At 46.2% G+C, this 21694-nt stretch overlaps 1 protein-coding gene across 3 annotated transcripts; it reads left to right on the top strand.

Moving 5' to 3' along the window:
* Positions 1-6748: 6748 nt before the first annotated feature.
* atf6b (activating transcription factor 6 beta) lies at positions 6749-20649 on the top strand. Of its 3 annotated transcripts, none has more exons than XM_031756759.2 (17): positions 6749-7107; positions 10042-10121; positions 11968-12049; positions 12147-12206; positions 12288-12367; positions 12479-12686; positions 14269-14433; positions 14829-14998; positions 15207-15386; positions 16027-16109; positions 16196-16402; positions 16840-16947; positions 17080-17176; positions 17298-17365; positions 17519-17618; positions 17711-17795; positions 18028-20649. In XM_031756759.2, exons 1-17 carry the CDS (start codon positions 7035-7037, stop codon positions 18318-18320), a joined length of 2139 nt encoding a protein of 712 aa, XP_031612619.2. In that variant the 5' UTR covers positions 6749-7034; the 3' UTR covers positions 18321-20649. The 3 variants fall into 3 exon arrangements, with proteins under 3 accessions (XP_031612619.2, XP_039461569.1, XP_031612618.2); XM_031756758.2 differs by having other exon boundaries at positions 6753-7107; positions 17295-17365; XM_039605635.1 differs by lacking the exons at positions 12147-12206; positions 12288-12367; positions 12479-12686 and having other exon boundaries at positions 17295-17365.
* The last annotated feature ends 1045 nt before the right edge of the window (positions 20650-21694 follow it).

The following is a 21694-nucleotide window of genomic DNA, read 5'->3' as shown; positions in this document are numbered from 1 at the left end:
CTGAATAATACAGTTCACAGACCTCAGCTTCTGTGTAGGTGCTGAACAGGAATCGCGTGGTTTTATTTGTGTTACTGAGAGCAAAAAAAGCCTCATTCTCAAACCTCAGCCTCATTTCTGTTCCTGCTGGGGTTTTTTCTTATGCATGGAATCGTTAAAAACATTTTCAACAATACAAGCCTGAAAAAATCTGTCAATCAATTGATTTTTAAAAAGCAACATGTGTGTAATAATCAAACAATTATTACGGTGGCACAGTGTTGCAATGGTTTGTACTGTTGCATTACAGCATGGAGGTTCTGGGTTTGGATCTACGGACCAGCTGGAATCTCTCTGTGTGGGGTCTCCATGTTCTCTGATGCTTGTTTGGGTCTCAGTACTTCCAACAGTCCACAGACTCAGTGGTTTAGGGAAGGTGTGGGGAACTCTAGAACTCGAGGCCCAGTGTCCTGCAGGTTTTAGATCTCACCCTGGGTCTACACACCTGAATCAAATGATGAGTTCATTACCAGGCCTCTGGAGAACTTCAACACATGTTGAGGAGGTGATTTAGCCGTTTAAATCAGTTGTGTTGGATCAAGGACACATCTAAAACCTGCAGGACACTGGCCCTCAAGGCCTGGAGTTCGACACCGGGTCAGTGTGAGTGGTTCTCTGTCTCGATCGTGGCTCAAGAGTTGGGAGTTCGCCTTGTAATCGGAAGGTTGCAGGTTCGAGCCCCGGCTTGGACAGTCCTTGGGCAAGACACTTCACCCGTTGCCTACTGATGGTGGCGCCAGTGTCCCGCAGCTTCGCCTCTGTCAGTGCGCCCCAGGGTGGCTGTGGCTACAATGTAGCTTGCCATCACCAGTGTGTGAATGTGTGTGTGAATGGGTGGATGACTGGTTGTGTAAAGCGCTTTGGGGTCCTTAGGGACTAGTAAAGCGCTATACAAATACAGGCCATTTACCATTCATTGTGCTAACACTGTGACATACAGGCAACCTGCCTCTTACCTCCAACCAACCCCATCCTCACATACATGCATCCACTCACCCACCAACCCACACTACTGTACTACTGTGCTTTGTCAGAACTGTTTTTTTTCTAGTCCTTTCTAAACTTCTGCCAGATTCTGCTTTCACACTGTTACTGTATGTTTGGGAACACAACATGGAACACAACATACTGCTGTTCATTGTTTGAACACAACAATGAACAGCAGTAGTAGCAGCATAAGAGTTCAACGTGATCCTCAGTGGTACCCCTCAGTTCTTCCTGTTTCTGAAACAAGTCCCTCCCCCCAACCACTCAAGCCACACACACGCACTTTGGTGATGACTCAACTTGCAGCCTCACATTTTTGGGTCAGCCACTTACACTTACAGCACTGAGCTAACTGCCTTCACATGGAAACAATAGCATTCCTAGATTCACGATCCTGATTTACAGACAGAGATAATTAGAAGCAAGTTCACTGTTAGACCGCCAGGTTCATCATCAAATAAATGAAACTGAATGTACAGTGGCTTGCAAAAGTATTCGGCCCCCTTGAACTTTTCCACATTTTGTCACATTACAGCCACAAACATGAATCAATGTTATTGGAATTCCAGGTGAAAGACCAACACAAAGTGGTGTACACGTGAGAAGTGGAACAAAAATCATACATGATTCCAAACATTTTTTACAAATAAATAACTGCAAAGTGGGGTGTGTGTAATTATTCAGCCCCCTGAGTCAATACTTTGTAGAACCACCTTTTGCTGCAGTTACAGCTGCCAGTCTTTTAGGGTTTGTCTCTACCAGCTTTGCACATCTACAGACTGAAATCCTTGCCCATTCTTCTTTGCAAAACAGCTCCAGCTCAGTCAGATTAGATGGACAGCGTTTGTGAACAGCAGTTTTCAGATCTTGCCACAGATTCTGGATTGGATTTAGATCTGGACTTTGACTGGGCCATTCTAACACATGGATATGTTTTGTTTTAAACCATTCCATTGTTGCCCTGGCTTTATGTTTAGGGTCGTTGTCCTGCTGGAAGGTGAACCTCCGCCCCAGTCTCAAGTCTTTTGCAGACTCCAAGAGGTTTTCTTCCAAGATTGCCCTGTATTTGGCTCCATCCATCTTCCCATCAACTCTGACCAGCTTCCCTGTCCCTGCTGAAGAGAAGCACCCCAGAGCATGATGCTGCCACCACCATATTTGACAGTGGGGATGGTGTGTTCAGAGCGATGTGCAGTGTTAGTTTTCCGCCACACATAGCGTTTTGCATTTTGGCCAAAAGTTCCATTTTGGTCTCATCTGACCAGAGCACCTTTCTTCCACATGTTTGCTGTGTCCCCACATGGCTTGTGGCAAACTGCAAACGGGACTTCTTATGGTTTCCTGTTAACAATGGCTTTCTTCTTGCCACTCTTCCATAAAGGCCAACTTTGTGCAGTGCACGACTAATAGTTGTCCTGTGGACAGATTCCCCACCTGAGCTGTAGATCTCTGCAGCTCGTCCAGAGTCACCATGGGCCTCTTGGCTGCATTTCTGATCAGCGCTCTCCTTGTTCGGCCTGTGAGTTTAGGTGGACGGCCTTGTCTTGGTAGGTTTACAGTTGTGCCATACTCCTTCCATTTCTGAATGATGGCTTGAACAGTGCTCCGTGGGATGTTCAAGGCTTGGGAAATCTTTTTGTAGCCTAAGCCTGCTTTAAATTTCTCAATAACTTTATCCCTGACCTGTCTGGTGTGTTCTTTGGACTTCATGGTGTTGTTGCTCCCAACATTCTCTTAGACAACCTCTGAGGCCGTCACAGAGCAGCTGTATTTGTACTGACATTAGATTACACACAGGTGCACTCTGTTTAGTCATTAGCACTCATCAGGCAATGTCTATGGGCAACTGACTGCACTCAGACCAAAGGGGGCTGAATAATTACGCACACCCCACTTTGCAGTTATTTATTTGTAAAAAATGTTTGGAATCATGTATGATTTTCATTCCACTTCTCACGTGTACACCACTTTGTGTTGGTCTTTCACCTGGAATTCCAATAACATTGATTCTTGTTTGTGGCTGTAATGTGAAAAAATGTGGAAAAGTTCAAGGGGGCCGAATACTTTTGCAAGCCACTGTAAATGCATGAAAACAGGGTTAGGGTTTAAATACACAGGACCCTGCTATTTATTGTATTTGTACATTCTGTGGGCGTCTGCTAATCATATTAGTTATTGTTGATACTTGTTTTCTAAAAGACTAATGTATTCATTCTGTTCTTTCCAAAAATCTGATATAAATTTGTCTCTTTGTAATAGTCTTGATCGAATGTGGAAGCGCTGACATCGCTGTCATATCAGTTTTGAGAAGGGAGATGATGTTAGCACAGTTGGGCTCACTCGGGCTGAGTTATTTATACAGCACGTTTAAAAACAGAAGCTGACCCAAGGTGATTTGTAGGTACATGGATGAGCATTACAGTTCTCCACGAACCCAACTTCAAAACACAGAACTGCCAGAAACATAATATTAAAGAACACCAAGCAATAATCAAAATAATGTGATAACTAAAATTGTGACAGAATAGTTAAAAAACATTTTAGTCAGAAAGTCAGATTGAAAATTCTCAGCTGTTGAACGGCTTTTATCCTGGAGAGTGAGTACAGAAAACATTCAGTATTCATCAAAGATTTCACATCAACAGGAAAAGAATTCAATTCAGTTCAATTCAATTTTATTTATATAGCGCCAAATCACAACAAAAGTCGCCTCAAGGCACTTTATATACAGTCAGAAAAGAAGCGGGAGTTGGAGTGGTTAATGTCACATCAGGCAGATAAAACTATAAAAAACAGCATTGTGTACAACCAGAGCCCTCAGGCAGCTTCCTCCAAAGACCAGAAGCTTCATTAAAACTATTTCATGATGTTTTTATTACAGCATGCTCACATCAACATGTTTTTATTTAGATTAGGATGACCTCAGCCTGCTGTGACATCACTGTGACGGGATAGAGCGTTGTATTAAAAAAATAAAATGCGTCCCATTCCCACCCCCAGGTTTCTGACAGCTGATTTGACATGTACAGATAAAGGACAAGAGAAGAAGAGCAGCTTGTCTGACCCAATAATAAGAATTTTAGTTTTGTCTGAGTTTAATTTTAGGAAGCACATGCATTTTTTAATATCTGTTAAACACTTTGTAAGGTTGGAAAGGTTAGTTGCATCAGTAGATTTTACAGAGACACAGAGCTGTGTGTCATTGGCATAGCGGTGGAATGAAATATGGTATCTCTGTATAAAGCGACCCAGTGGCAATATATATAATGAAACAGGGAGAGATCCCGGTACAGACCCTTGGTGGATACCAGAATCCAGTGCAGTTTACTCTGCAACTGGACTTGCTTTTGACCAAACAGAGGAGTCGGCCCCTGCTGGCTCTTAGAAAGTAAACTGTAAGTACATGGAGCGACGGCAGCTCAGAATGACCTGCTGATTCTTCTGAACGGCTTCATGGATGAAACCTGCAAACACAGAATTCTGAATAAGACTTTGATCTTTTACGTGTCCGATGCAGTGAGAGGACATAGAGTCCGCCAGTACAAACCAAGAGCTCAGTTTAACACAGAACGTCATGAAAACAGTGAAACATGGAGCAGATTAAACTGCTTGGCTTCAGTAAATGTGCAAAGTTCTTACCTTTAGTGACATTAGAGCCAAGAATGAAGACAAAAAGACTGCAGATGATGTTCGCCCTCGTGTCAGGATGGACGGAAATGATTCATAAAAGGCAGACAACAGGAACTCTGTGGTCACATATGTAGGTCTCTGGTGTGAGCTCTTTTTATACATTGCATCTAAACCATAAGGAAACACAGTGTGCAGTGTTGGTGTGACAGTAAAGGTGGACACACATATGTATGATTGTTTCTGTTGGTGTCACACAGATCTCGGGGTTGGACACTATCATCATTCTTTGACTGAGTCTGGTTTTCCAGCAATTAACTGAAGAAAAGCAAAGATTTCTACTCAACAAAGTGAAATAGAAAACCAAGTCATGTGACTCTGCATCCAGGTACTTATTATGAATCATAACCTTTACCAACTTTAATCTCAGTGATCAACAGGACATACTCGTATAAACTGCATGTGTAGAATCAGTGTAGTCCAAATACAGAGTTTTGAAACCTTGTTCCACTATGGAAGCATCTACCACCATGTTTTCAGACTCTTAAATTTAAGATTCTTTGAATATAATAATGGATACATCATTGCTGTGCTACATTTCTGCTGCACCAGATTTCATTCATCAACAAAATTACTGTGATGTGACTGTCAGTCATTTGCACGTTTAAAGGTTTCATTAGTTACAGCTGTCCAGGTGTTACTGACTCAACTTAAGGTTTTAAGAAGTATTTCAAAGGACACGCTGGACTGGAAGGTATTAGCACCTATCATAGGTTCACCAAAAGCTTACGAAAACAATAAACTTCATGGGTTATTCATTATTCATTTTCTGTCATTTAGCCTCAGAACATACAGAGAACAAACGGTTTTTTTTATTATTTTGATGAGCAAAGCTGAAAAAAAGCTTCAAAAGAAGATTAAGACTTTATTTCAGGTGTGCTGCTTATGTCACTGATATTGCACAGCTGTGACAGTCAGGCTGAACCTGATGTCAGTCTTCTCCTCTGCAGCTGTGAAATAGAGCGTGCCCGTGCATTTGCTGTCTGAAAACCACATGAGCTCACTCACCACAGACCTTCAGTGCACAGCACAGGTTAGACCGCTGGGTTAGTTTAGTGTGACAACAAAACCAGGTGCATGTGTTTGGTCTGTACTGTCACACCGACCTTGGTCCTGTGAAAGTCTCTGTGTTTAGCCCCGTTTTCACCTTGAAACGGTCCCTTACAGGAAAATCCAGGAACAGACTGCAAAAACATGATTTTGAAATTCCTCAGTTTGTCTGCAGCAGATCACAGCACACCTGTGATCACCTGACATATCTGCTCACACACCATTTTATTTTACAGCTGTAAACTTTTATAAGGACGCCTTTACGAATGTTCGGCTCTTCATGGCCCTCACACTGTGTGGTCAAAATGACGCTGTGCCGCTCCGAGTGCGTCACTAGTAGGTGCTGTGCTCCACCTTCCACATAAAAACCACAGCAGTACCTGAAAGCAGCTGCAGCTCTCTGAGTTTCCTCATTAAAACTCACCCCCGGAAGCGCGCAGCACCTGCGCCATCCTCAGGTGTGCTCCCCGTGATTAATAAAAACAGAACCCTCGTGAGGGGCTGCAGGCTGCTGCTTTCGCTTTGCCCCCACTCACGCTGCACTGTTATGTAACGACTCCCACGCTTCATCCCCAAAACTAAAAATGAGAGCCCCATCCCTGTCCCGCGGTAGCATCGTTTACTGCCACCCGGGTTGGTTTGTTTATGTGTGCACACCGGCTTCTTTTTGAATTCGTCCACAAACTGGACATAACGCAGAATTCACATCTCTCTGCCTGGATCCACGTGAGTTCACCAAAACTGTTTTTCTACTTCTGACCCGTGATTGGCTCCCCGCGCCTGTCAAACCCTGACATTCCTAGCGTTCACTGGCTTCCTACACATCTCAATCAAAATACGACCATTCGATTGGACCGAATCACCTTTAAAGACCTTCCTCACTTGTTCTTCTCAACGATAGGCTCCCTGGCAACCCAATAGTAGTCTCTGAATCCTCCTATTGGTCCAATATTTAGTGAATCACACATCCCTGGGCTGTGATTGGCTTCTCTAGCAGACGTGGGCGGTAGCTCTGCCCAAAAAAAGCGTTTCCTTGTGCTGTCATATGCGAAGTAAAAGGGAAGGACCTACAGTTCGAGCGGAGACAGAAAGTAGACATAAATAAGGAAAATTAGACCAAATATATATTTGATTAGTTTGAATTATAAATGATATATTTACATCACACCGCTCAGCTATCTTGATGCGGACGCTGGAGGCGGTAATCTGTCTGTTTGTTTAGCTAGCTGCTATCGAGCCTCCTGCTCTTCAAACACACCGCCTGCGGGGCGATGAGTACGGATCTGTTGTCGGATTTGGACAGCCGCTTCTTCGCCGATAACCTCCTGACGAGCGAAGACTGGGGTGAGGCAGCATTTTGAAGCATTCGGGGTGAAGCTGAAGCATTCAGAGGAGGCTGAGGCATTTAGAGGGAGCCGGGGTTGATAGCGGGGGTGTGGATGCATCGAGAAGGCGAGGCGAAGCTAACGGGGTCGTCGGAGCGTCTTCAGCGCTCATTGTTCCCACCGTAACGTCTGTGTTCACGACAAAACTGGTCAAATATATTCGTATATGATTATTTATGGGTTGTATTAGAGCGCACGCGACTGCAGGGCTGTACTGTGCACGCGCTTCCTCCTTCAGCCTGCTCACCCGGACGTGCCGGTGTGTGTTCAACACGTTTGCTGGAAACGTGAGCTCGCTTTAATTTAACCGCACACTTCGCCCTCTGCGCGTTGTTCCCCCATTTTCCGCTAAAACCCCCGCATTAAACCGCGCACTGTTGACATGTTTCAGGTCAAAGCTCGAGCCGCGGTCAGGTTGAGGAAGAGGGCTGTCACGACTGTCGTGATCGACGCACGGTGTTATCGCGATATTTGCAGGAAATCGGTTATAATAACCTTATCAGCCTCCTCTTATCTTCAGCTTCACAATAACCCTGAGAAAGCTGGTGTAGGAAGGTGGATGCAGGTGGAGGATGTGCTGTCCTGAGTTCCCTCTGTTAGAATAACAACATGTCATTGATAACCAGTCAGAATAGCTGCTGTAGATGTAGCTCTCTCTGTGCTGTTTCCATTCTTTAAATAAAAAACACACGTTTCCAGGATATACCTGCCAGTTAAACAGTGAAGTAGGTTTACAGGTTTACAACCCGTTTTATTGTAGCTCTTAGACCAAAGAATTTATAGTGCCCTGCCGCTGGCCTCCTGCAGTAAATGCAGTTTCATCTAATCTCAGGTGAGATTAGATGAAACTTTAATGATCCCCCTGAGAGAAGTGGGTCAGAGCAGCAGCAGGAAGAGTGAATACACCTGAAGAAGAAGAGACGCTTATTATAAAGGACAGTAACCTGTAAAACACAGCTATTTCTGACCAAAGTGCATGCAAGCTGTATGTATGCACACAGCAGCACAGAAGGCGGAGTCATCAAATATAAACGTCTGTGTGTAAAAAGTTTAGTTTTTTATTTTGTTGGTAAGAGAAACTCTGCTGTTAGGCTGTTTCCCCTGACACTGACTGATCATATTATCCACAGATCAGTGTGTATTTATCAGCTTCTAGAAAATAAAATGGTATCCGCATCTATAACGGCTGAAACATGACAAAGCACTAAGATGAGACTTGAGAAACACCATTCAGCCATGCTGTGAGTGTTAATGGTGTATAGTTTGTCCACAAGGCGGCACTCTGCAGCTTCCTCGTTGATAACAGCTATCAGAGCTTTTTATTTTTTTTATCACAAAATATTAAAGAAAATCCTATATTAGTCAGTAAATCATTTTAAAATCTGTGATCGCAGTGTCTCTGAGCTGGAGTTCTTATCATCTTACATGAGATACTCAAATACTTTACGCCATCTCCGACTGAGCCGATGGACTCATTTCTAGTCCTGTCCATCTGCTCACACCCAGCGAAGAGCATGTGGCTTCAAAGTCCAGAGGTGTGAAGAGATGCAAAGCATGATGACACAGTGGACCACGACCTGCTGATCTCCCGCTTACATCACTGTGTGGGAATTTCTGATTTGGCATTGTCATGGGTAAAATCATATCTTTCCGAAAGGAGTTTTTGTGTCAAACTGGGACTGGCCGCTTCCTCTGTGGCCCCTCTGCTTTGGGGTGTGCCCCAGGGATCTATCCTTGGGCCATTATTTTTCTCGCTGTACTTACTCTCCCTTGGTGCGATTTTTCGTAAACACGGAGTGTCATTTCATTTGTATGCCGATGACTGTCAGCTTTATTTACCTTTTAGTCATTTGGATACCTCCCCATGTCAATCATTGCTTGACTGTCTTAGTGATATTAAATTATGGATGGCAAATAATTTTTTGAATTTTAATGATCACAAAACGGAAGCAATTTTATATGGCCCGCATCGCTCTACTGATACCCCAGATGTTGATTTTGGTGATTTGACCTCTCATCTGAAAAGTTCAATCACTAATCTTGGTGTTAAACTTGATTCCGCGCTTACTTTTGAAGGTCATGTAAATGGGGTGGTAAAATCTGCTTTTTATCACCTCAGACGCCTGTCGAAGGTTAAGCCTTTCCTTTCCAAACCCAGTTTGGAAACTCTTATTCATGCTTTTATCACCTCACGTCTGGACTATTGTAATTCCCTTTTAATAGGGGCCGGGTCGGGCACCTTGTCACGCCTGCAGTTAGTGCAAAATGCGGCGGCACGATTTTTAACCGGTAGTAGGAAATTCGATCACATCACTCCGGTTCTGGCTTCCTTGCATTGGCTTCCCATTGAATTTAGGGTTCGTTTTAAAGTCCTTTTATTGGTTTTTAAATCTTTAAATGGTCTGGCTCCTGTCTACTTATCTGATTTGCTGAAACCACATGTTCCTCCTCGCTCGCTCCGTTCAGCTGAGCAGCTGTTGCTGTCGGTTCCTAAGTCGCAGCTGAAATGCAGAGGAGACCGAGCTTTTTCAATTGTGGCTCCGATGCTCTGGAATAACCTTCCCCTTCAAATTAGACAAGCGTCATCAGTGCAGGTCTTTAAGTCCAGATTGAAAACCTATTTTTATTCCCTGGCTTTTAACTCTGTAGGAAACTGACACCTTCTTATTTATTTTATTGTATGTAATGATTTTATCGTATTTTTAAATTGGTAGTTGTTTTAATCTGTGTTGTTTAGCACTTTGGACTGCCTTGTGTGTTCGTAAAGCACTATATAAATAAACGATGATGATGATGATGATGGGAGAAGCAGAGTTGACACCATTGCGGTGTGTGTGCGTGGTTGAAGCTGGTTTTGTTTTCTCTCATGTGTGTGGACTCGTGTCTCCTGCAGATGCCTGCCTGTTCCAGTGTGAGAGCATGGAGGAGGGCGAGGACGGGGACTTCGGCCGAGGCTTGAAATACGACGCATCGGTACGTTCACCAAACAAAGCTCACGCTCTGCTGTCTGTGCACACCTCACATTGAACCCAACACCCTGCGACCAGCACTTTCACACGGTGATGAAATCCAGTGTGTAGCTCTGCTGCTACACTTGCAGTTAATCCTAGATTATCAGCACTGTCAAATGATGTAAAACCAAAGTGTTCAGCTGCAACATTAAAACCACCTGCTTGATATTGTGCAGTGAAGATGGCTGTGAGCCTGCAGGGCTGCTGTGGGCTCTGCCTCTGGGACCTGGGCTGCTGTGACTCGTTGGGCACATTTGCGTAGCCTCACAGAGCTGTGAGCTCATTATTTGACTGTCTGATATTTATGAAAATGGCGACGCTGAGCCCAGCGATCGCTGCCTGATTGGGTCTTTCGAGTCACTGCACTCCTTCCCTGATTCGTCACTCCACTATCACATGACCCGTTTCCAGAGGAAAACAAACACATCAGTCTGGATAGCAGCAGATCAACATGTACAAGAATAAACGGACAAATGATTTCTGAAGCAGGGATCATTTGAGTTTTAACAGATAAATTGATTCTGCTCATGGACTCAACTACAGCAGCTTTGCATGAGTGACGGTTTGAAATAAGCCTTCTTATACTTTCACTGCTCCTCACTGCAGCTGCTCAGTTCAGAATCTTTCTGAAATCAACAGTTTGAGTTCGCCCCACAAACAGGTTTGAACAGCAGGGGGCGTGGTTTCTGTGGCCGAGACCTCCATATAAGGAATATTTCCCCTCTGTGGCTTCAGACGCATCAAGAATGGGAAACAGCTGAGACGACTTCTAGACATGTTTAATATCTACATCGCCCATCGTAGCTGCACAGTCAGGAAGACAAAGAAAAGCAGAAGAAGGTTTTTTTAACACCAGAGTCTTTGTTTACTTTGTTTGTTTTTTTTCTTTAATAGAAAAAAAGGAAAGTTTCAAAGTAAAAGTTTGTTTCTCTGGATTTTGGTTCTTCAGATTAAAAGTCTCTGAAACAAACTGACACCTGACTGTTTTGGTTAGCAGGCTGCTGTGAATGCAGTGTTTGCTAGTTTAGCTGTGAGCTTAAAGTGCTGCAGATGGTGATTAATAATTGTTATGACTTTAACGATCAGCGGTGACGTGGCGTATGTTGCGGAGCTGCTTCCTGGTTGAAGCTGCAGGTTCAGCAGGATGTTTCCTGGTGTTTTGTTATCTGTGATCTGCAGGACGTGACCGACAAGTTTACTGAAGCGCAAACAGTTTCTGCAAACGTCCCACCTTAAAATAACAATGGAAATATTTGGCGCGCTGCTTTGGCCCTCAATGAGGAGAAATGTTTGTTTCATGTTTATCACCTGCTTCGTGTGACCTTTGACCTGAAACCAGCAGTTTCCACATCACAGCTCCTGATGCTTCATGGTTCAGCAGATTTACGTCCTCACAGAAACTCAAGTTTTTGTCTGAGTTGTTTTAGCTGCAGATCACAGCTCCGCCCACTTTAAACAGCGGCTGCTTTGGTGACAGCGGTGTGATAATAAGACACACACATACTCTCTTTTTTGCTATCTCAGTGAGGACATCTAATTGACATAATGCTTTCCCTATCTGCTTACCCTAACCATTAAATATGAACGCCTAACCCAACTGTGACCCTGACACTAACACCACACTTTAAGTCTCAAAGATGCAAACTCGTGAAGACGGGCACTTTTGGGCTGTTGGTCCCCACAAAGATATCTAAACAGGCGCGCGCACACACACAGTTGCTGGGTCTGATTGTTTTCTTTCTTTGCTCTCTCTCTCTCTCTCTCTCTCTCTCGCTCTCTCTCGCGCTCTCTCTCTCTCTCTCTGCCAGTTCGACAATGACCTCGTGCTCACCCTCGATCCTGACAACCCTACTTCGCCCTGGCGACACCTTGACGACAACCTTCTCACAGGTACATGCCGGTCAGCGGACCGTGGCGACCTTAAACCACCACAGTTTAGTGCGAGTTTGATGTAAATGAGCTGTTCCTGTGTGTGTTTTCTTTGAAGCTGACGCTCCGGCGATTAAAAATGAAATGACAATAACGCAGCCGCTGCCGGTGGAGATGTGTAAGTCCCTGTCGGGTTTCTTTTCATGGCGTTTTGGATCGTTTGTACGTTTCTTGTGGTTTCACTGGTTGTCGTGTGCAGTGTTTCAGGTGAAAGCAGAGCCCCCCTCGCCCCCGTCCTCGCTCGAGTCCGAGTGCTCGGCCTCTCCACCTGACCCACAGGTGTGTTTCAGTTCACGGGGGAGTCAGTGGGTATATTAAAGAAGGCTAATGAACACAGACGGGTTTGTTATGGCGGTAAAAAGGATGTCCCCGTTTCTCTCTCCTGCTCAGATCACCGTTAAAGGCGAAAATCCTCCGACTCCTCCCTACATGTATGGAGACGTGCTGTCGCCTCCCCTAGGGTCCATGGAAGTTACCGTAGCAACAACAGCACCCCCAACACAGACCCAGATTGCTGCGGTGACACAGACGCAGCTCCAGGCGCCGCTGACAACGCCGATCCCCGCGGTCATCGGCGGGTTACAGACACAGGCTACAGGTACGACCGCTCGCCCGCTCATCCACTGAAAGCAGCCAATGGGAGAGCTGGGTGTGGTTTGGTTGCTTTGGTGATTGGTGCTTCCAGGTATTGGTACAGAGGACCAGTGTTAGCTTAATGAGCAGCTTCCCTGGCTGGGAGTCGTTCTCCACGTCAGGAAGCATCACAAACATCAGGCCTGCTTCTCCAGCTTCATGTAATCAAATGTAACCTTTGTCCAAGAATCAGACCAAAACAAGAAGAACGTCTCTGAGGTGCCTGGTTAGCTGCTGTGATGCTGAGGTCAGACTTTAGCCAAGGTGCTTGCGTAGCTTTTGACACAGCGATGGACAATCTGAAAGTCAAAGTCTGATTCAGAGTTCTCAGTTTAATGAGCTCCAAGTATTGATCCTGAGCCTGCTGTGATCAGCTGATGGCAATGGAGTGATGTAACAGCGACGCGTGTGTGCGTGCGTGCACGCACTAACACTGATACACACTGACAGGGGAGGTCAGGTCTCAGTTTTTGTTTTGCATAACTGCACTTTAAACATAAAAGTTATTTTTAGGCAGGCGACGTCATACGAGCTGCAAAAATGAGCGAATGTCTGTGTGCAGATTTTATTCTGCTTGGTGTTGTTTGTTCATGGCCGCTGCACACGTCGGTCTAAAAACAGGATGTTCCTGTCCTGGGTAACCTTGGCTCTGAGCTGCACGTCAGTGTGAAGCAGCTGTGGACGAGTCAGCGAGTCTGAGACGGAGCACCGGCCCTTTGTGTGAGAGGTGAAAGAGTTCAGGTGTCTGAGTTGTGCCTCAGCGGCTCTCTGGTGTTTCCAGGTGTAGAAATGTGCCAGGTGTAAGCCTGCTCAGAGAGCCTGTGTGAATAAGGCAGCAGCTGAAAGCAGCTTTTATCTGAACTGTTGGGAAAACGGAGCGTCGGCGGGTCGGTCGAGCTTTCATGTGTGGGCTGTGCCTGAAGGGAAAGCTCTCGGTTTACCGGGCGACCTGTGGAGGTAGAGCCTGAACATAATAGATCAGTCCCAACAGACATGAATGTCTCATCTGCTGCAACCTGATCCTGGTTAGAAGGCAAAGAAAAGGCATCATCATCAGGATCACCACAGCGACTCACTCTGAGGCTCGCCGCTCACTTTAACGTGTCTTTAATGAACATCAGAGGGTTTGGATTATATGAAATGAAAGCACATGCTAGCGACATGTTAGCTTACCTCTGTATATGTGTATAAATACTCTTTTAAAAACATTAAAAGTCATTAAAAGTTTGGAGCATTTCTTGCTCTTGTTGTTGACGACACGCCTGCAGCTCTGCAGCGCTGCAGCGCCTCCAGACTGGTTTTTCTGTGCGAGCATGCAAATGATGGACGCTAACAAACCTGTTTGTGTACTTTGGATTAACCGCAGCGTGCGTGCTCCTGATGGAGCGCTCCGTCCTGTTTCCATGCTGAGCCTCAGCGTCGGGTTTCACTCACGCTGTCGTTTAACCAAAGAGCCGCGCCGGTCCAGTCTGACCTGTGAGCGCTGGTGCTGCATCCTTTAAAGAGCGCCGCTTTAACCTCTGACGCCGCCTCTCTGTCTCCTTCAGTCTTGCCGAGCTCGGCCACATTAAAGGCCAACACCATCCTGAGCACCAAACCCCCCATCCAGCCCCGACCCGTGTGCGTCGCCACCCTCCCCGTCACCCAGACCGCCACGCCGGCCAAGGCGCTCATACTGCAGGGCCTCCCCTCCATGGATCAGACCAGACCTGGTAACAACATCCTGTTTCTTCCTTTGTTAATCCTTCTGTTTATTTCCTTTCCCATCACAGTTTCTTTTATAAATAACTATTTTTATATTTTAAATCTAAATTAAATGTATTATTATTATTATTATTATTATTATTATCATTATTATAAATTAATATATTATTAATTAATTAATATATTATATTATTAATTATTTCTGCCTTTGCTCTTCGTGGCGTTTCACTTCGTGCAGCTGATTTAATAACGTAGTCGGGGAATGAGTGATGACGGAGGGATGCTGGAGAGTCCAAACCGTAACCTTCCTAAACATGATCGATAAACAGTCGTGTGTTCAGTTCTCGTGTGTTGATGATGCTCTGAGCAGATTCATCTTCATCTTCTCCTCTTCCTCCTCCAGTCGTCATCTCTCCGTCCGTCTGCCTCGGCTCCACGCCGGCCATCGTCAAAATGGAGCCCGTCTCTCCCAGCATCCCCCAGCACTGCTCCAGCCCCACGGCCCCGCCCACCAGCAAACCCATCGTCCCGGCGACTACAACTTTGCCCAGCAACAGCTCGAACGACATCGATGTGAGTACGGCGCTGACGTTACAGTCAGTACCCAGAATTCCTCAGTCTGTCTGTGAACGGATTACATCACACGCGCAGGCTGAACCTTCACGCGTCTCCTCCTCTTTTTCCTGTCCTCTCATTTTAACATCCACACTGACCTCCTCCTCCTCCACACTGACATCCTCCTCCTCCTCCTCCACACTGACCTCCTCCTCCTCCTCCTCAGATGAAAGTGCTGAAGCGGCAGCAGAGGATGATAAAGAACCGTGAGTCAGCCTGCCAGTCGAGGAAGAAGAAGAAGGAGTACCTGCAGAACCTGGAGGCTCAGCTGAGGGAGGCCCAGCAGGAGAACGAACGGCTCCGCAAGGAGAACCAGGCACTGAGGGAGAGACTGGCAGGGAAGGAGGTGAGACTCCCAGAAGCATCACAACACATGAGTGAAAGGTTTTATAAAGAGATGCAGCTGCATGAACATTTGAACATGAACATTTCTGGCTGTTGTTAAACTGTAAACGTCGGGAGCAGCAGGAGAGCAGCGGGCTGACCGGTTGGTGGAGTCCTGCGAGCTGGACGTTCTGGTTGTTCCTGTTTTCCCTCTCAGCTCTTCAGCTTCACGCCTTTCCTGTCAGCCGCCATCAGCCTCGTGATAAGGATGATGAGTGACAGCAGCATCAGAGCGCCAAGTGTGGCGTTCAGCGTAATGCCGCTTAACCTGCTGCTGAGTGAAGAGCGTTCTGTAAGACGTGCTGATGATCATCATCATCACAGTGAAACGATGGTTGCAGAACAAACATGGAGGCAGACAGCCATGCAGCCAGATGTAGACGCGGTGTGGCGTGGGTTTCCGTGGGTTACCATCATTAAACTGAACATCTCTGCGTAACTACACTGAATGATCTGCTGAGGGAGCTAAAAAAAAAAACAACAACAGGAAGTAACTGAGACAAAAGGGGAGGAGTCAGACGGCGCTGCAGACAAACAAAAACAGATGAACCTGCTGCGTCGGCGTTCAGCGTCATTTTCTAATCGTGTTCATGTTGTTTCAGGGCGCCGACTCAGCGAGTAACAAGAGAGCTCTGTGCGTCATGGTCGTCCTCCTCTTCATGACCTTCAGCTTCGGACCCGTCAGGTATCGTTCGTGACGCGTCGTGAAAATATTTGTCGCCGCAGATGTCGGCGCTGCTTTCGTTCAGCACGTTCTGTTCTGCATCACAGCATCACAGACAGGAAGCTGGCGACGGGTCTGCAGGAAGACGTGGTGTCGTTTACAGGACGGCGGCTGCTGGAGATCGAACAGCGTCAGCAGGAGGCGGCGCCGTCTACCAACAAGGTGGAGGACAAGACGGAGACGGAGGAGGACGTAGGAGACGAGCGATGGAAGAGAGCGGAGGAGAAATACGCCGCAGAGTCGTATCAGTTCAGGTGAGAGGAAGCTGATGTCGGCGTTTTGTGACATCACTGCGACTGTCAGTTTGAGTGTTTGTGCTGAAAGCAGCGAGCACGCTGAAGGCTGCCATCACACCTCATACAGAGCGCTTCAGCAGAGGCGGAGCTTTATCACACAGAGAGGTCAGGGGTCAAACACCCAGCCGCCCGCCACAGCAGCACCAACACACACACACACACACACACACACACACACACACACACACACACACACACACACACACACACAGATACACCAGTGGGTGGTGTGAAAGTGTCCACGCTGTCACAGTTATCAGCTGACAGACACGTTTAACAGAAGCTCACCTGCTGACACGTGCATCGGACTGTTTCTCCACACTTTAAACAAATGAGTCACTGTGTGTGTGTGTGTGTGTGTGTGTGTGTGTGTGTGTGCGTGCGTGTGCGCGCAGAAACCTGAGCGACGTGTTCAGTGACGTGAAGGACCTGGTTCTGCAGGACATCGACCGATACTTCACCTCCTCGGACTGCCGGCAGTTCAACCGCTCCGAGTCTCTCAGGTGAGTCTGACTCTGTTAGGATCTCCACGCTCACGCTGTGGATCACACTGACGTGAGGAGCACACGGCGAGGAGCTGCAGCTGTATTTAAATCTTCCTGCTTCTGTTTCCTTGCTTGTTCTGAATTTTGCAGGCTGGCAGACGAGCTGAGAGGATGGGTCCATCGACACCAGATCGATCGCAAGAAGTCCGGAAAACCGAAGATCGCCAAGAAGGCCAAGATCGCCCAGGTAAGTCGTCGTCTTCATCTCCCAGAGCTTTAGTCCTTTAATGGAGAACAGTAGTTCAGTTTGTTCACCTCGACTGGGATCTGTGGTTTGTGTAACTTTGCTCTCGTCTCGTCTGCAGCAGAAAGCTCAGCAGAGGAAAACCAACTTCTCCAGATATCTGCCGATCCAGACTCACCGCTCCATAGAAAGGTACGACACGCTCTTCATCGCCGAGCGCAGACCTGCTGAGTGTGCAGCAGTCAGCCTCAGCAAGTCAGACAGGAAGTGACATGTTGCTGTATTATTACATTAATGTTGAATACTGTCCAGCCTCAGCCTGATGATTCTCTTGCTGTGCTGCAGTCAGCTGCAGGTGCTTCCTGGTCCTGAGGTCACCTACAGCGACTTCCTGGACGCCATCGACCGCAGAGAGGACACGTTCTACGTGGTCTCGTTCAGACGGGTATGGCGCACGCACACACACACACACACACACACACACACAGTAGCAGCAGGTTCTCAGCTGCGGGTGTTAAACGGCGTTTCTTCCTGCAGGACCACCTCCTGCTTCCGGCCATCAGCCACAACAAAACCAGCCGGCCCAAGATGTCCCTGGTGATGCCGGCCATGTCTGTAAACGGTGAGTGTGCACGTTGTAGCGCGACAGGCTGCGGTGAGGCTGCGGTGAGGCTGTGAATCGCTCGGCGAGCGCCGCTGTGCACAGCTCACTCGGTCACAGTGGCTCAGCTGCTGTTCTTCTCATTATGGATGGAGCTTGTCCTGATGATGATGATGATGGTGATGATTGTTATTACTATTATTATTATTATATTAACAAGCCGCTCTTCCTCCGTCTCCCTCCTCTTCCTCAGAGAGCCTCTATAACTCGTCTCAGGGCTACGAGATGATGATGCAGGTCGACTGCGAGGTCATGGACACTCGGATCGTCCCCATCAAGTCGTCCGCTGTCCCCCCCTCCCTCCGAGACCCACCCCCGCCTCCCCCATCCTCCCACAGCAGCTCCAACCATCACCACAGCAACCACACCTCGCTCCGAGGACGCCACCAGCACCACCCCTCCTCTTCCTCTTCGTCTCATAGGCAGCCTTTACCCGCCCGCCGACGGACAGATGAATACTTAATCAGCCAATCAGAAGGAGTTTGAAGGTCGGAGGTTAAAGGTTGGAGAAAGACTTGAAGTATAACCTCACCGTCCCTGCACCAGGTAACGGTTCCTCCTCCAGCAAACAGGAAGCTCCTCTCCGCTCACGAGTTGAGCTTCCTGTCGTTTCCCAAAAGGTGAAAATTCCAGAAAACAAATTGAACGCGAGGACGTCCCACAAACGCCAACATGTTTGTAAAATGAGAGCGAGATGCAGACAGCAGAGCGGCGTGCTGCGTTTTAATGTTTAACAGCGAGCGCGTCCAGCGAGAACGCAGCGTGGAGAGGAAGCTGCTCCACGAAGCGCCTGACAGCCACGCATCTGTCACCGAGTGACACTGGAAACATCGACAGACACGCAGCGCTCTGTGCACACACTAAGCTCCGCCTTCTGTACCTCATAATTCAGACAGAGGAAGAGCTGAGCTTTTTCTTTCACGTACAAACAGGAAGTCTGTTCTAATGCTCTGAAAGATCCGAGTAAACGTCAGAGAAATAAACTTTAAAGAATAAATTCTGCTTTTTCACAGGATCAAGTGCAACGTTCATCCTCTCGGTACGGAGGCTCCGAGCACGGCGCCGAGACGTTAACTGGCGCCGACGTGTTTTTCACGTTTTAATGAGTCGTAATTATGAGATCCAGAAGCTCAGAGGAACTGCAGCGCGTCTCAGCTGTCAACCCGACCGCTGCTGCATGAAGCAGGAACCACAGATGTGACGGCGTCTGTACGGCGCGCGGTGTGGCAGCTGTGAACTAAAATATTGCCAGCAAAAACCAAACTAATGAAGTTCCACCGAGAATGAAACAAAAGCAGCTCGTTTGGTACTTTTCTGGGTTTTCTGTGGTACAGCGGTGAAATCGTTCCTGCTTCACGCGTCAGCCGTCGTCTTCATCAATGTTTAGTTTTTTATGCTTGTTTTGGTGCGGTTATTTAATAGATGTAAATATCAGTGTAGATATTTTGTCACCTTTTTACTTTTTTACTTTTTTTTTTGTTTTTTCACAACAAAAAGTCAAAAAACAAAAATATTTTGTATTTGTCGGACGGTCCGGCGTGACTCTGTGCTTGTAGTCTGAACTCGGGATTATCTCCTGATCTAAAATATTTATGGATATATATATATATGCAGATTTTTTTCTTTATTGTACAGAATTAATGCATAGAAAACTTCATACAATCTGTTTTATTGTGAAAAATCTTTAAAGGCCTGTTCTGCGCACTTCCTGTGCATTTTTTTTACTTCGTGGACTCTAAGGAGCTTTGCATGATCCACAATTCATAATAATCCTCCTTTATCTGATACTGGGCCAGTCTATGCTCTGTGTGAAACAAGCTGCTTTGGCTCCTCCCCTTTAACCTTTCTCTTGATTTGTGGGTGTGGCTGCTGTGCCTGAGATGACCATATTAGGGACGCCTTCTTTGTGACATCACCCAGAGGCATGAGGAGAAAAAAAAACTGCTGAAAGGGGGCGCTTGAGCTCCTCGATCAGAGGATGACTGTCCATTAATGCACATACACTCGTGTTTAACATGAGCGCCGAGGGCGGGGCAAGGACCTGGTGGACGAAAGCGCCCCCCGATGTACAGAATAGCTCCGCCTCGCTGAGCCGACGGAGTGATTTGTTTCTGAGTTTGTACAAAATTTTCAATTATATTTAAAAAGTTTAAAGCTCCAAAGTTTCACCCATCAGGGTCACATTTGCTCAGCATTATGGGAAATGTAGTATCTGTAGCCTTTCTTACAGTGAACATGTGGGAAAACTTCATCCTGTGTTAATGTTGCTTCACTTCATGGTGTTTTCCTTTTATACTGATGTTCCTCTTCATGTGTGCAGAGAAGAACGTGGAGGATATGAAGGTAAACTCTTATTTTTTTATGGTGGTTTGTTTGGGTTTTAAAACACTGATGGAGCAGAAGAACGAGATTTGTCAGCTGCTCGTTGGTTCTTCAAAGATTTCACACACAGTCGGCTCACGTTTCACTTCCTGGTTTCTATAATCTGAATCAAACGCACTGAAAGCTGTTACTGAACCTCTGAGGTGATTATTGACCAGCTGACATTATGACATCATGTATTTAGAGAGGAAACCTCGGGAAATGTTCTCGTTTGTGTCTGTTCATCAAAAGAATGAGGTTTGAATTCTGAATGTGGTTCAATCGTAGTTTTATTCAAACCTCGGACTTTTGATCCGTTTTAAGAACCTCCGTCTGCTCTGCAGTCTGTTCATGTACAAACCAGATTGTGAGCTCGCTGAAGCTGCACATATGAAAATGTAAACTGTGTCCTTTTTTATTTAAATGGAATAAAATCATAAATGTGTAAATATTTCACGGGCTCCTGCTGATTGGTCGCTGCCTTCATGTTAGCAGGAAATGAATCCGACTCGAAACGGCTGAAGGTTCAGAGCTCCGAGGAAACAGGAAGACACTCTGACCCCTCGCTCACTGACCTTTCACATCACAGACTCACACGGGACTTTTATTTTTTTTTAACCCTTTTGATTATTTTTTTATATTTGGCTGATTGGGACCTGATTAATGTAGAAACAGAATTACCTGATTTTTGTTTCTGAGGAAAATGAGATCCACATATGAGGACATAGGAGGTTACGTTTAGTTTCATATGTCAGAGAAAGAAAAGTGTTAAGGATGAAAGAAAGCAGGGAGATGTTTGTCCATCCAGCAGAGGGCGCCAGAGCGCTGCAGACTGACACCAGACTGAGAGTTGATGATGGAGGCTTTACCTGTGCAGGTGAAGAAGCTCAAACTGAGCACATGACCTGATTCACAGAAGTGTAAACTTGACTAATCTCCACTCTGGAAGTCTGACACTGTGCTTCAATTCAAAATGTGGCTAACAGCTGACTGCACATGGAGACGATTAGCTTTACATTACAGGACAAACGCAGTAAGTTCTGTGATGTGTGCCATCCTTTTTTAGATCATTTATTAAAGCAAAGTTCTCTTTGATCGATCACAAATAACTCAGTCTACCACCCAAGCGTTCTACTTCTGTTTATTGCCAGTGTTGAAGTTGTTTTTTCCTTATTTGTGTGTTTTTGCGCTTGCTGTTGTGTGTTTTACTTTCCCTTCATATCAAAAGGATCAGTGGACACGGAGCAGCGAGCGTTCTTATTTTGGACCTTGGAGCTCCCTGAGGTGGAGAACGTTCACGTGGAGCTACACTGAGCTCACCGCGGAGAGGAGGCGGAGTCTGTCACAGGGCGAGAAGCTCAGTGAAGAGAAGAGATGATCTTTTAGCTAACATGAGGACGTGGGTCTGAGATCCAGCTTCATTCATTGATTTTTTTTTTTTTTATTTATTTATTTATTTTTAATCCCTTTGAGGGCGGGGTCGTTTTTTAAACACAGCG

Source organism: Oreochromis aureus, linkage group 22 (genome assembly GCF_013358895.1).
Source record: "Oreochromis aureus strain Israel breed Guangdong linkage group 22, ZZ_aureus, whole genome shotgun sequence".
In the NCBI taxonomy this organism is placed as follows: domain Eukaryota; kingdom Metazoa; phylum Chordata; class Actinopteri; order Cichliformes; family Cichlidae; genus Oreochromis; species Oreochromis aureus.
The sequence above is the reverse complement of the archived record's forward strand: the minus strand, read 5'-3'. Positions and strand labels throughout refer to the sequence as shown.

Bases quoted from the DNA above. Each gene is read 5' to 3' on its own strand.
- atf6b (XM_031756758.2), top strand. From the start codon at position 7,035: ATGAGTACGGATCTGTTGTCGGATTTGGACAGCCGCTTCTTCGCCGAT. The intron at 17,366-17,518 runs GTACGACACGCT...GCTGTGCTGCAG, and splicing joins ACTCACCGCTCCATAGAAAG to TCAGCTGCAGGTGCTTCCTG. The intron at 17,796-18,027 runs GTGAGTGTGCAC...CCTCTTCCTCAG, and splicing joins GCCGGCCATGTCTGTAAACG to AGAGCCTCTATAACTCGTCT.